At 43.7% G+C, this 13,419-nt stretch overlaps 1 protein-coding gene across 7 annotated transcripts in view; it reads right to left on the bottom strand.

Annotated features, from left to right (window-relative positions):
• Positions 1-13,419, bottom strand: part of CFAP251 (cilia and flagella associated protein 251) — a 64,743-nt gene that overhangs the window by 28,576 nt on the left and 22,748 nt on the right. For all 7 annotated transcript variants that reach the window (XR_012374879.1, XM_025889849.2, XM_073881189.1 and 4 more), the window contains 7 exons: positions 12,377-12,427; positions 9,756-9,970; positions 7,649-7,843; positions 6,660-6,910; positions 6,146-6,297; positions 4,807-4,980; positions 3,419-3,603 (listed from right to left, as the gene is read on the bottom strand). Coding sequence is in view for 6 of the 7 variants with exons in the window: in XM_025889849.2 (XP_025745634.1) it covers positions 3,419-3,603; positions 4,807-4,980; positions 6,146-6,297; positions 6,660-6,910; positions 7,649-7,843; positions 9,756-9,970; positions 12,377-12,427 (1,223 nt within the window). In the remaining variant the exon portion in view is untranslated. The remainder of the gene's footprint in view (positions 1-3,418; positions 3,604-4,806; positions 4,981-6,145; positions 6,298-6,659; positions 6,911-7,648; positions 7,844-9,755; positions 9,971-12,376; positions 12,428-13,419) is intronic.

Below are 13,419 nucleotides of genomic sequence, written 5' to 3'. Positions count from 1 at the left end.
TGAATAGTAAGTCGGTTAATATACGTAAAGCACTCAGAACAATTTCTGACACATAGGAGGGCCATGTAACTGTCACCTAGCTTTGTTAAATGTATCTGACAATTTCGTAAAGTTAGTATCTTTTGCTTCTGATTGAAAAAGTGTCACATACTCATTGTGAACAGTTTCACACATTTAGACGTGCACAGGATAGATAATCTACCTAGACCCCCACATTGCTGCACCCTTTAATCCCCAAGTAATCATGGGTAAGTTTGGTGTCTAGGACTCGAGAATTTCTTTTATATATTCTAACCTATATAATTATAATGTTATGTGAAAAGTAGATAAATTATAGAAATGTAATTTTATAGGAAAATGTGTTACGTCTTGGAGATATTTCCATGTTACTACACAGAGAGCTTACTTTTTCTTTTCTAAAAGCAGCATCATGTTTCAGTGTAGTGACGAGTCATTATTTAACTAATCCCCTATTAATGGACATCTGGATTGTTTCCAATTTTGGAAAATATTTTCGAGCAAGACATCCTTTTACTTATGTCTTGGCATACTGTGTGAGGACTTCTGTGGGCTACATTCCTAGACATCAGATGACATGATGCAATTTAGCAAAGCTCTCCCAAAAGGACACCCCAGTTTCCGCATCCCCCCAACAGCCAGTGAGAGTGCCCACCCACTTATACTTTGCCAACACTGTGCCCTGTCAATCATTTTTATCTTGCTAATCTGATTTGTGAAAAATGATGTCCTGTTTTCATTTGCATCTTTGATACACTAGTGAACATCTGCTCATAGGTTTATTGGCCTCTTTCTGCGAACTGCCTTTCAAGTTCTAAATATTTTAAGTGCATTTTGTGTTCCCTCTCTTGCTGTGTCTCTGTCGGATAAATAAAATCTTTAAAAATTAAAAAAATTAAATTGTTTTGGATAAGTCCCGCCCCATGAAAAGGCAATTCCTTCCCAATTAAGCTGTGGTTATGAGGCTTTGTTATTCCTACAACTTAAAAGATGCTTTATGCAAGGGGCTTTACTTTGGAGTGATGGAGATGTTCTGGAACTAGATACAGGTGTTGGTTGCATGACATTGTGAATGCATTAAATGCTACTAAGTTGTTGACTTTAAAATGGTTAGGTTTTTTTTTAAGATTTTATTTATTTGAGAGAGAGCATGAGAGGGGGGAGGGGCAGAGAGAGAGGGAGAGAGAGAATCTCAAGCAGACTCCCGCTGAGTGCAGAGAACCGCAGGCAGGGTTCAAGCCCACAACCCCAAGATCATGACCTGAACAGAAATCAAGAGTCAGACACCCTACTGACTGAGCCAACCAGGCACCCCTAAAATGGTCAGTTTTTATGTTTTACATTACTGAATTTCACTTTGATAAATTATTTTTTTAAAAGATGCTTTATAAAAGAAATTTTAAAATAAAAATAAAAAGGGGTGCCTGGGTGGCTCAGTCAGTTGGGCGTCTGCCTTCAGCTCAGGTCGTGATCCCGGGGTCCTGGGATCGAGCCCCGCATCAGGCTCCCTGCTCCGTGGGGAGCCTGCCTCTCCCTCTCCTCCCTGGCTCCTGCTCTGTTGCTATCTCTGTCTCTCTCAAATAAATAAATAAAATCTTTTTAAAAAATAAAATAAAAACAAAAAGATGCCTTATGCTAATTTCCAATTGTCAGGGGCAGAAATTCCAAACTATGTGGCTCGAAGTCCCTGCTTAGTAACTGTTAGTGGGAACTTGGAGCCTGGGGCCCTTCCTCCCCAATCTACCTGCTCAGTGAACTCAGATTTACTCCAGACTTGCATATCTGTGGGATATTCCATGTCCAAAAAGTTTGTATCCATTAAAGATGATGTATGAAGATTCTGAGATCTTCCTAAAATTCCTTTTCTACCTATTTCTTTCAAATGTCTCCTTCCTAGCGTTTTAATATTTAAAAAAAAAATTGTGCTGGATTTCTTTCCTGTTCCTGCCACATGACATGGCATTTCTCAATCATTTTTCCTTGTACCCTTCTGGAAACAAATGTTTAAAAGAGAAGAAGATTATGATGATGATCTTGGGTGATCCTGGCCTTTGAGGACCTATCTTCCTGAGAAACATTTCATGACGCCGATCTTCCTCAAGCGTGGGGCCAGCTACTGCTGGCTTCGCACTTCCTTCTCTCCGGTGAGGTCACTAATGCATTCTCACCTGTTGCTCAGCCTCAGTGCCTCTGCTCTTTCCAGATGTACCCACGAGGCAGCCAAACCACAGGAGGAGAGGGGATGCCCTCTAGGGCTGACTAGGTAGGAGCCCACGGCCAGGGCTGCACCTGGGCCCAGTAGTGCCAAGTAGAGGACAGAGCCAGAACTAGGCTCAAGGGTTAAGTCCCGTCCCATCCTGAGCAGCAAGTTCTGTCACCTCTCTGAACCTCAGTGGGATACTACTTGGTGGTGGGGGGAGGGGCGTTGCTGAAGATGAATGCAGATCCCTGGTACAAGGATGATGCACCATGATCTGTATCTATCACAAGGAGCAAACCCGGGGAGCCCCGGGCCTAGCAGCACAAGGGCCAACCACAGACGTAGGCCTATTTCAGGACAGAGGAGCTGCTGCTCAGAGATGCAGAGCTTTGGATGCCCTGGGCTTGGTCCTTCGGCCACTCTTCTATCTGCTTTTCCCTTCTGGAGTCTTCTCTTGTCTCATGGCTCTAAAGTACCATGTGCTCCTGACCTCAAATGTGGACCTCAGCCCAGCCTCTCCCACAAACTCCACTCCCCTACCAAGATGCAAATTCCATGGCGGCAGGAACACTGCTGTTGGCATCCCTACCTTCAGCACCTCGGACAGAACCTGGCTCAGGTAGAGGCTGGGTAAATACTGAGTGAACATGTGAATGCCATCAGGTAAACTTAAAAACTCCCTTAGGAACTCAGAGTAAGGAAAATCGCACAATTAGGGGCACCTGGTTGGCTCAGTCAGGAGAGCATGTGATTCTTGATCTCGGGGTTCAGTTTGAGCCCCACAATGGGTATAGACATTACCTTAAAAAAATAATAAAATCTTTTTTAAAAAATCGCACAATTGGTAATTTTCAAGTGAAAATACATGTTTTTTTATCCACGAGACAAAGATGGGAGAGTTTATAAAGCATCAGCGACTTTGCGGGTTCCTTCCCTGGGTCTTAGGCACTGAGCTCTGGGTCCCTCATCTCTGTGCAGTGCTGGGCTCTGGATTTGCCTCCTGCCTCTGGCAACTTCCCAGCCACCTTACCCTGGGTGAGAATTACTCAACTCTTCTGTGCCTCAGTTTCCTCCCCTGCATAGTGAGTGACAGTAAAGGTAGCCAAGTTGCTCGCAGGTCTGTAAGTTGGGACTTAAAAGAAGCCGGGGGCAGAGAAACTGATCTAGGCATCACATCAGCGGGAAGCTCCTCATGCTTACCTGCACATTTTGGTGGTAGAATTAAAAAGTTTCACTTTGTAGCCACTGTTGCAAATGAGCAGAAAGAGTTCCTTGGTGAGTGGTGGGTACCAGACCATACAGGTGGGATAGTTGCCCTGGTCGGTGCGGTGAATGTCCAGGACCTCCAGGTTGTCTCTGTAGCTCTTGAGAAGATTATATTCAATCTGCAGAGGAGGCCAGATAGACACACATGAGGACTGAGCCAAAGGAAGGCAGCCAACAGTCCTAGTCTGGGAGAGACAGTATTGGTCCTCCTAAGGGAAGACTTGCCTAGACCCTCACTCCTCATAGGCTGCCATGATGGAGCATTCCTTCTGAGCAAAGACAATGTGCTAAGTGCTATAAAAACATGATGCCACTTAACACTCCTGACTCCCCTGCCAAGTCATGCTGTTGTGCCCATTTTACAGATTAGAAAACAGATGTTCAGAGATGTTCAGACCTTGGCTTGCCCAAGGTCACACAGCTAAGAAGTGGTAGGGTGAGAATTCAAATTTAGGTCCAAACAGACTCCAAAACCTGAACTCTCACAGTTGTGTTATACTGTCTCCCTTACCACTATCTTGAGAACTCCTTGAGAGTAGGAACTAATTCATATCTAAATCTCATCACTTAACAGTCATAAATTAGCAGCTTGCTGAATTTCATCCATAGGTAGGTTTCGGTGGCCAGCCCATAATGAATGGGTGATTGGATGGATGGCCATAATAAAGGACAGAAGGGGTGGAAGAAAGAGAGGGAGCGAGGAACAAAGTAAAGATAGATAGATACAGATCTTCTTTGACTCACAATGGGGTTACATTCCAATAAACCACTGTAAGTTGAAAATACCATAGATCAAAAATGCATTTAATACACCTAACCTACCAAACTCCATAGCCTAACCTGGCCCACCCTAAACATGCTCAGAACACTGACATAAGCCTACAGTTGGGCGAAATCACCCACCACGAAGCCTAGTTTATAATGGAGTGTTGACTATCCCATGTAACTTATTGAATTCTGTGCGGAGAGTGACAAACAGAATGGCCGTGTGGGTGCAGGAGGCTATCAGTGCGCCGGCTGTCGAGCCCCATGGTTGCGTGGCTCACAGGGAACTGTGGCCGCGGCCCAGCATCACAAGAGAGGATGGGACAAGACCCAAATTCAAAATGCCAAGTGCATTTTCTACTGAAAGGAGTATCGCTTCTGCACATTCTGGAGACCAAGTGTCGACTCAGAAAGGTTTATGCTACCTCATTGTACGTTCATTTTCTCCAACAAGCACCCAGACTGTGGGCCCGGCTCTATGCCAGATGCCAGGGACACAACAAGAACGAAACACCCACCATCCCGGTGGCAAGGTAAATGGACACTGAACAGCTCACCAAGAGCCTGTCCCTCCCGAGGCTCAGCAGTCTCGGCTCATTGCTGTCCAGATGAACCCCAAACAGGAGACTACGAATGCTTTTGCGATGAGAACGAAGCCTTGCCAGATATTCCCAAACCCGGTGTCCATTTTTGACTACCACCATGTAAACGGCCACAGTAAAGTGTACATCCTGAATAGGAGCCAAAGAGCAGAAGTTATTCCTTTTTAAGTTTTGTAACTTAAAAATCATCACCATGTTTTTCATACTTATGTTGCCTTTAGAATATTTTATCCAAAAAGATATTTTAGTCTATCTGAGCAAGTAAAAAAATCACACCCATTTTACAGATGAGAAAATTACAGTTAAAAGTAGATAACCCACAAAGGTAAGGGGCAGGGGGAGAAAGCATCTACCTGACACCGTGGCCTTACGCTTCTTTCCAGTGCCCAGCTCATTCTGTGTGGAAAACTGAGACCCTGACTCTTTTTGCCTTTGTTCTCCCTACTCTGTATCCAGCAACACAAAATGAAAAAGGTATGAGTTCTAAAAAGTATCATGGCTGAGAGTGAGCTGGGTGGGAGAGTGTGTGAGAGCAGCCTGAAGGGAAAGGGGTACCTGGGTCAGGAGCCGCAGGGGTGAGGAAGCTCAGCAGCGGGCCTGTAAAGGTGGGGAGCACACAGACCAGGGGAGGTGCCCGGCACAGAGGTTGGAGGTGGGGGAGCGGCAGAGACGTGGGAAGCAACCATGGCTCTTTCCCCTCGGCCAACATCAAGGCGAGACGAGCACATGGCAGACCAGGAGAGCTGGCAGGAAGGGAGAGGCTAAAGGTCTCAGAAAATCTTTACTGAGCTTAGGAGCACTATTCACAGAGGGAAGGAACAGAATCCAAAACACCGGGGGAAGATGGTGCTTCGAGATAAATGAGAATGTCATCTTGTCAAAAATCAAAGGGAAAGATAAAAGAACAGATGCCAAGGAAGGGGTCCAGAAACCAACACACCAAAATGAGCTGTCAGGATGGCAGAATCCCAGTCTGCAAGTCCTGAGGCCTGGTCTCGTTTCGAGCAAGTGTCCCTCCTCTCTTTACAGTGGCTTTGTGGAGACACAGTTCCCACTGCACACAATGCACACCTTTAAAGTGTATGACCCCTCCGTGGTTTTTAGTGTATTCACAGAACTCACCACCACAATTTTAGAGCATTTTCATGACCCCAGAAAGAACCCCAAATCCACGAGCAGTCACTCCCCATCCCCCTGCTGCGCCCCCCTCCCCGCACCTCCACCAGCCCTCTCTCCCTTTTGGTCATAAACAAGGTTGCTAGATCACAGGACAGCACCCAGTGGAAACACTCACAGCAGTTGCCATGTACTGGGAGTCATGAGAGAAGCTGATATGAGTCACACTGGTTCTGGAATATTTGAAAGGCTCTGGGATTTGGTTTTCTAAGGACATTGCATCAAGAATGTAAACTGTCCCCTCAGTGAAGCCAGCTCCAAGAAGGGCTCCTGAAATCACAAGCCAGAGAACAATGCTGGAAAAGGACTTCATTTTTTCAGAAAACATCAACTCCCGGGCCAGACTCTGTTCTAGGTGCTGAGGAAACAGCAATGAACATGACAGACCGGGACTCTGGCAGGAGAAATAAACGGAAAAGCATGAGTCACTGAGTCACTGGGGTGAGTGGTCAGACACGACTAGGCACAGAGTGCTGCAGGGTCCCGAGGGACAAAGTGTCTCATCTAGCCGGCTGTGGGGACAGCGGTCAAGGTAAACTTCCTGGAGCCGACACAGCCAAGGGCACAGCCATTTGGGTCTGGTTTTTTTTTTTTTTTTTGGAGCCCAAGATAGGCTGATAAAATGAAAATACCTTCAGGATTGTAGGTTAGACTCTGGACGCCAAGCCCCTTCTCAAAGACCCTGCTGAAAAGGTACTTTTTCTTTTCATAATCCCACACTTTGATCATCCCACAGAAACTCCCAATGGCGATAAGGGGTTGGTATGGGTGGCAGGAGATGGCACAAATGGCATCCTTGGGCTCCACGAATAACTTCTCGAGTTTGGTCCCATCTGTCGTTAAGTGGTACACTGTTGCATCAGATGTTCCAATGATAAGATTCCTGTTTGCCAAGGAGAGACCCAACAGCATCAGTGTTTGCAGGGAATGGGGCACGTCAGCTATTCTGCTTCTAATTGCACAGGAAACGCCTCTGTCGTCTGTAATTTAGTGACATTATTAACCCAACATCTCCAAAAATACACTACCAATATCCAACAGCCTCCATTTGCAAGAGAAAAAGCCCACATTTCTACATGTAAATTGAGTCATTAAGTATGCAGATGGACAGTCAGTTGTACAATTAGCTAATCTGCACATGCAAATATTCATTTGTGTATGCAAATACGGAGTTTGGCGCACACACACAGATGTGCCTGCAAATACTGCAAGGGTAATTAAGCAGACTCACAGATAATTCAGTCTTGAAATGTTATGGCTATTAATTATCAAATGCCTTTAACCGCAGCGGCTAGGACAAACTCGCCTTCAAGAAAAGACACCAAGCTACAGCAAAGGACTCCAAACACAACAGAGACTGGAGCTCAGGGATAAACCCTTTCCAGTTTCCATTTGCTAAAGATTCTTAAAAGAAAATAATGCTTCATTTTAAAAAATGATTGAACAGTGACTATAATCAGCTGTGGAGATCCACCTGAGAGCCCCATAAAGGACCTCTGTGGAAATCCTGTTCTATCTCGTGTCCCGGGAACAAGGTGAACATTCCACCGCATGCCAACTAACAGAGAGGACATCAATCATTTGTTGGCCATTCAAATGACTAGATTCATTAACAACTTACCTTACAATAAAAAGGTCACCTTTTAAAGTGCAGTCTGGAGGATAGTTTGATTTTTCAGTGGGCGGAGCTGCTGGGGTCTTTGAAAATGACAGGGTCCTTATGGAGCTCAGTTTGAAGTTGCTGTACCAGTTAACAATGGACAGGGTATGATCGTAGAACTTAATGTTGCCTCTAATATCACCTGTGACAATATAGCTGAAATGGAGAAAAACACCCGTTTGGTAACTAACAGTAGTACCAACTACTGAACAGCTAATTATAAGTCCGGCTCTGGACTCCAGGTGTTGTAAAAACTTCACTTAATACTGTCCTATGAGGCTGCTTTTACTGTTGTTCCGCTTTACATCTGGGAAACTAAGGCTCAGAGAAGTTGAGAAATTTGCTCAAGGCCTGGGGTTGCCAGATTTAGCAAATAAAAACGCAGGATGCCCCACGAAATTTGAATTTCAGTTAAGCAATGAGTAATCTTTTAGTAGGAGTATGTCCCAAATATCGCACGGGACGGACTCACACGGGGCAACCCTATGGGCCCCATGGCTAGACTGTGCAGGGTCGAGGTGCGCCTAACGCAGAGCACACGCTCTCGCTCTCCTCTCCCTGCCCTCCCAGATCAGCCCTGTGCAGTGGCAGTGGGCGGTGTTGACATTCTCTGCCACGAGACCACAGAGGACACCAGAGCCCATCTACCAGCCCTCCGAAACCACACAGCTCTGCAACAGCACACAAGCTGCTTTACAGGAAGGCCCTGCTCTCAGAGCCATAGTAAAACCCTGTCCAGTCTCACAGCCCAAGGCAGTGTCGCATGACAAAATGCCTTTTATTTCCAGGCCTCAGATCCATCCCAAATGGGCTTTTTTTTTTTTTTTTTAAGCCTCTGACATAGGTGTAATCACGGGCGGGATAGGGGGATGAATTTCCTCTTATAGATGCAAAGTGATTAAATGCCGTTTCCGATAAATAAGCAAGGCAGGTAGGCAGAGTAATTGGCTACAACATCTTTCACTGCCCTCTGCTGGACAGAAGCGGCAAAACAGGCCAAGTGTTTTCAAGACCCTTCATGGGGGCTCCCTGGTCCTGGCTGGCTTTTATTTAACATGGAGAGAAGGGGAACCCAGGCCTTGGTCTTTACTGCGCCCTAACCCCTCCAACTAATTGAAGGTTGATTCATCATCAGTTGCAATTCTACTATTGTCTTTTCCACACCCCTGAGTGAGGACAATTTGCATTTCTCTTTGTAAAGCCATGCCAGGACCTCACTGCTTCCTGTATTAAAAGAAATGAAAAGGAAAGCAGGGCTTCTGGAAAGCAGATGGCACAGTGACTCCAACTACATGTGCATGGTCCCTGTCATTAGGCAGCGTCCTCCATCCCTATTGGGAACTTCTCGAACATACTAATAAGGACTATTTCATCTAGAGCTCCCCTGTGCCAGACAAGGTGCTACGAGTTTTACATGGCTTGCCTCAAAATCCTCATGAAATCACTCTGAGAGAGAGTGTGGTCATGCCCATTTTGCAGATGGAAAAATGGAGGTTCAGCCAAGTTAAGTCCCTTGCCCCGAGTCACTCAGCAAGGAAGGGATGTGAACCCCCTTTTGTCTGAGACTAAGGCTTTTAATGACCCTCTCTGAGCCCCCACTGCCTCTCGAGTCAGTAAACTTCATAAAGTTCTGTTGTATTTCATCTTTTCATAATGGGTGTTATTTTGTAATCAGAAAAAGCAATACAGCTATTCACATTAGTTTCTTAAAATTAAAGTATGTAACATTTAGGGTGCAAAATAAGTCTAATTAGTATGGAAGAAAAAAACAAGTTTCTTTTTGTTTCACCAACACAGAGGGATTTTTTAAAGTAATGCATGCCCATGATTAAAAAAAAAAAAAAAAGGCAAACCAATTAGTACCAATGAGACTACAAGAAGAGGTGAATCCACCCCGACCCTTGATTCTACTTCTCTGTTCTTTTCCTCAGAGGCACCAAACATTCCCAGTTAATAATGAATTTCACCAGAAATATTCTATGCATATACAAAATATATGTATACATCCGAAAGGCTTTTAATATACTTTGGTAATCACTAATAGCTACTTTTTAATTAAGTTAATTACCTATCAACTGTAGTGAGCACAGTGATGCCCTCTTTCTGCAAATGAACCAATTTACAAGGTTTAATGTGAGGAGAGCCCACCAAGGCAGAGGCAGAGGATGGCGGGCGATGTATGTCCCAGACAACCAGCTTCCCTTCCATTGTTGCTGAGAGTATTTGTGTTAAATTCAAATGAAAGACTGACTGGCTAAATTTTCCCACAAGCTTGTTGAATGTCTGCATTTCAAAAGACAGATTATAAGTGACGTTGGTAATAAATATAAAACAAAGCATTTGTCAATACGGCATATTTTATAATATTACATTGATTTACAGTAGGAAAAAGATACAATTAAAAAACCAATCACTAAGAAATCTCTCCCCCGTGGATTGCCATGGTGCAGGCCATTCTGAACCTCTGAAGGTCTGCTAGGAGCAAGTGAAGGGTTGTGTACTGGGTTAAACTGTTTGCTTAAAGCAAATGAAAAGGTGTTTAGCCACTTGTTTATACCTGTTCAATTTCTCTTACTGAGGTTTCAGAAACTGATGAAACTAATGTCTATCATGAGCAAAAGCATGCTCCAGTGTAAGATATCACAAAAATAATTATCCCAGTCTTGTAATTATAAACTTTTTTTCCCATAAACTATTTTACCATCAGTAGAAATTAAGTACTGTACACAGACATGCCCCTGACTCCTCAAGAAATTTGTGCTACATAAAATAAGGCACTAGGGCCATCTTTCTTAGGCAACGTCTTGGAGACCAAGTGTAGAAAGAACCCAGAGTGTTAATGGAGCCCCTCAGGGAGTGTTTAATGAATGAATAAATCAAAGAAACTCCTCCATGTGTCATGCGATACAGCAGGTTTGCTGCCCAGTTCTCTAACTACACGGAGAAGACCCTAAGGCTCACCTCTTCTGTCTTGAACACAAGAGGGTTAGTAAAACAATAACTGGTCAAGTAAGGGCATCAGGTTCTTCCTAAGAGCTGTTCTGCTTCTATACAAGGCATTTTCATTTCAAGCTGAAGTCAGTCCTCGTTTGTGTGTTCTGTATTTGCAAATTCACCTCCTCACTAAAATTCATTTATGACCCCCAAATCAACCCTCATGGCACTTTCATGATCGTTTGCAGACATGTGCACGTGCAGAGTGGCAAAAATTTGACTCTCCCTGTGCCCACGTTCCTAGCCGAGGTCGAGCAAGGACATGCTCTGCCTTCTTGTTTCAGCTCTCAAACTGTAAACAAGTGTCATTTTCAGGGTCTGTTTAGTGCCATATTGTTCACGTTTTTGAGGTGCTTTCTGTTGGTGATGGCAGTATTTATTTATTTATTTAAGATTTATTTATTTGAGAGAGTGAGAATGAGAGAGAGAGAGAGAGCACATGAGAGGGGAGAGGGTCAGAGGGAGAAGCAGGCTCCTCGCCGAGCAGGGAGCCCAATGCGGGACTCGATCCCGGGACTCCAGGATCATGACCTGAGCCGAAGGCAGTTGCTCAACCAACTGAGCCACCCAGGCGCCCGGTGATGGCAGTATTTAAACTAGCCCCAAACATGGTACTGAAATGTTGTCTAGCATTCCTAAGTGTGAGAAGGCCATGAAGTACCTTCCAGAGAATATACCTGAGTTAGATAAACTTCATTCAGGCATGTGTTTCAGAGCTGTTGGCTGTGCGTCAATGCTAATGAATCAACATTATGTATTAAATATGGTGTCTTCAAACAAAAACACACATAAAACAAGGTTATGTATCGATCTGTTGATGAAACTGTTTTTTTTTTTTGTTTTTTTTTTTAATGAAACTGTTCTGACCCGAGGCTGGCAGGAACCCAATCCTGTATTTCTCCTAGGAGCAATGATTTTGTATTGTATTCACTAACTGAGGTCTGCGGAGACTTTATGGAACGTAACTGCCAGGAATAAATGAGAATTGGCTTTACTGTTTAATAACTTTGATTTATGAAAAAGAGTTTGCAGACAGAATAATCTCTTTGTATTCATCCATCTCATCTTTTTTTTTTTTTTGGCATGCCCTCTTAAAAATAAATTTCTGTAAATTGTACCAAGAGTGAAGAAAGGAAGCAGAAGAAACACCATAAGGTGCTCACTGAGGGCAGATTACATGGTTGTCAAATGCAGAAGTTGTTGCAGGAGACAGGACCCAAGGTCCACCTCAGATGCGACAGCTCCAGGCAAGCAGGCAAGATAAACAGTTTCCCGCAACACCTGCCTCACCACCTTTCTACTGGCTCTGAAACATTTAAATACCCAAGACTGTGTTGTGTTACTCTAAAAGCTGGGTAGACTAAAAAGGAGCCACTCGTGTTCAAATATTTATTACATCAGTCCAAAGTAACTTCCATTCTTTGTCATAGCACACATAGGTTAGTAAAGCCATCACTTTTTTGGATATTTTCTCAGGGCAGTCAACTTTCTTTTCCATAATATTTTATTTTGCACAATGGTTCCATTATTTTCAGCTGACAATTCAATATGGTAAAGGACCCAAGTAAAAATGTCAAATGATTTCCCAACGGTTTAATATCAAGACATACAGAGTAGCCCAAAGTGACTAAGCTTACACATACTTATTTACTCTCCACAAAATCTGACACATAAAAATGCAATAGGCATACTCACTTTTTCTGTTAAACGTGGGGCACTGTGAGCAAGTATATTTCCCTCTTCATACTGATAAGTACAGAAAAAATAATCACTACTACAAAAAGACCTGGTTTCCAAAAGAAAGAACTAATATAACCACAAATCAAAACAAATGCATCTAAACAGGGTCAGAGCTTTGCAATCTCTACAGATAAGAGAATCTGCTGCCTCCAGGAACATCTGAAAACATTCTGAAAGAGGGGCACCTGGGTGGCTCAGTCGTTAAGCGTCTGCCTTCGGCTCAGGTCATGATCCCAGGGTCCTGGGATCCAGCCCCACATCAAACCCGGCATCGGGCTCCCTGCTCTGTGGGAGGCCTGCTTCTCTCTCTCCCACTCCCCCTGCTTGTGTTCCCTCTCTCGCTGTGTCTCTCTCTGTCAAATAAATAAATAAATAAAATCTTTAAAAAAAAAAATTCTGAAAGAAAAGGAAGTACGTAAAAAAATGGCACAAATGACTGTGACTTTAAATGGTAGTAAATGCAAATCTGATTGCCACAGTTATAAGGCATTAAAGCTACAATAAGTATGGGAAGTAATGACAACCACTGAAAATTAGTGATTGTTTTTGTTTTGCATTTTTAATTGAGGTAAAATTCACATAACATAAAATTAACCATTAATCATTTTATTATTTTTTAAAAGACTTTATTTTTTTTACATTTTTTAAAATTTAAATTCAATTAATTATAAAGATTTTATTTTTAAGTATCTCTACACCCAACGTGGGGCCTGAACTCACAACTCCAAGAGCAAGAGTCATATGCTCCGCTGACTGAGCCAGCCAGGTGCCCCAACTATTAATCATTTGAAAGTGTACAATTCAGGGACATTTAGTACATTAATAATGCTGTGCAACCATCCCCTCTGTCTAGTTCCAGGACATTTTAATCACCCCAAAAGGAAGCCCCCTCTCCTTTAAGCTGTCATGCGTACCCCTCCCCCAGCCCCCGACAACCACCATTCTGCACTTTGTCTCATGGATTCTCCTATTCTGGACATTTCGTATCAATGGAATCA

Source organism: Callorhinus ursinus, unplaced genomic scaffold (assembly GCF_003265705.2).
Source record: "Callorhinus ursinus isolate GAN/ISIS: 27379988/994484 unplaced genomic scaffold, GSC_fseal_2.0 scaffold41, whole genome shotgun sequence".
Classification (NCBI taxonomy): Eukaryota; Metazoa; Chordata; class Mammalia; order Carnivora; family Otariidae; genus Callorhinus; species Callorhinus ursinus.
The sequence above is the reverse complement of the archived record's forward strand: the minus strand, read 5'-3'. Positions and strand labels throughout refer to the sequence as shown.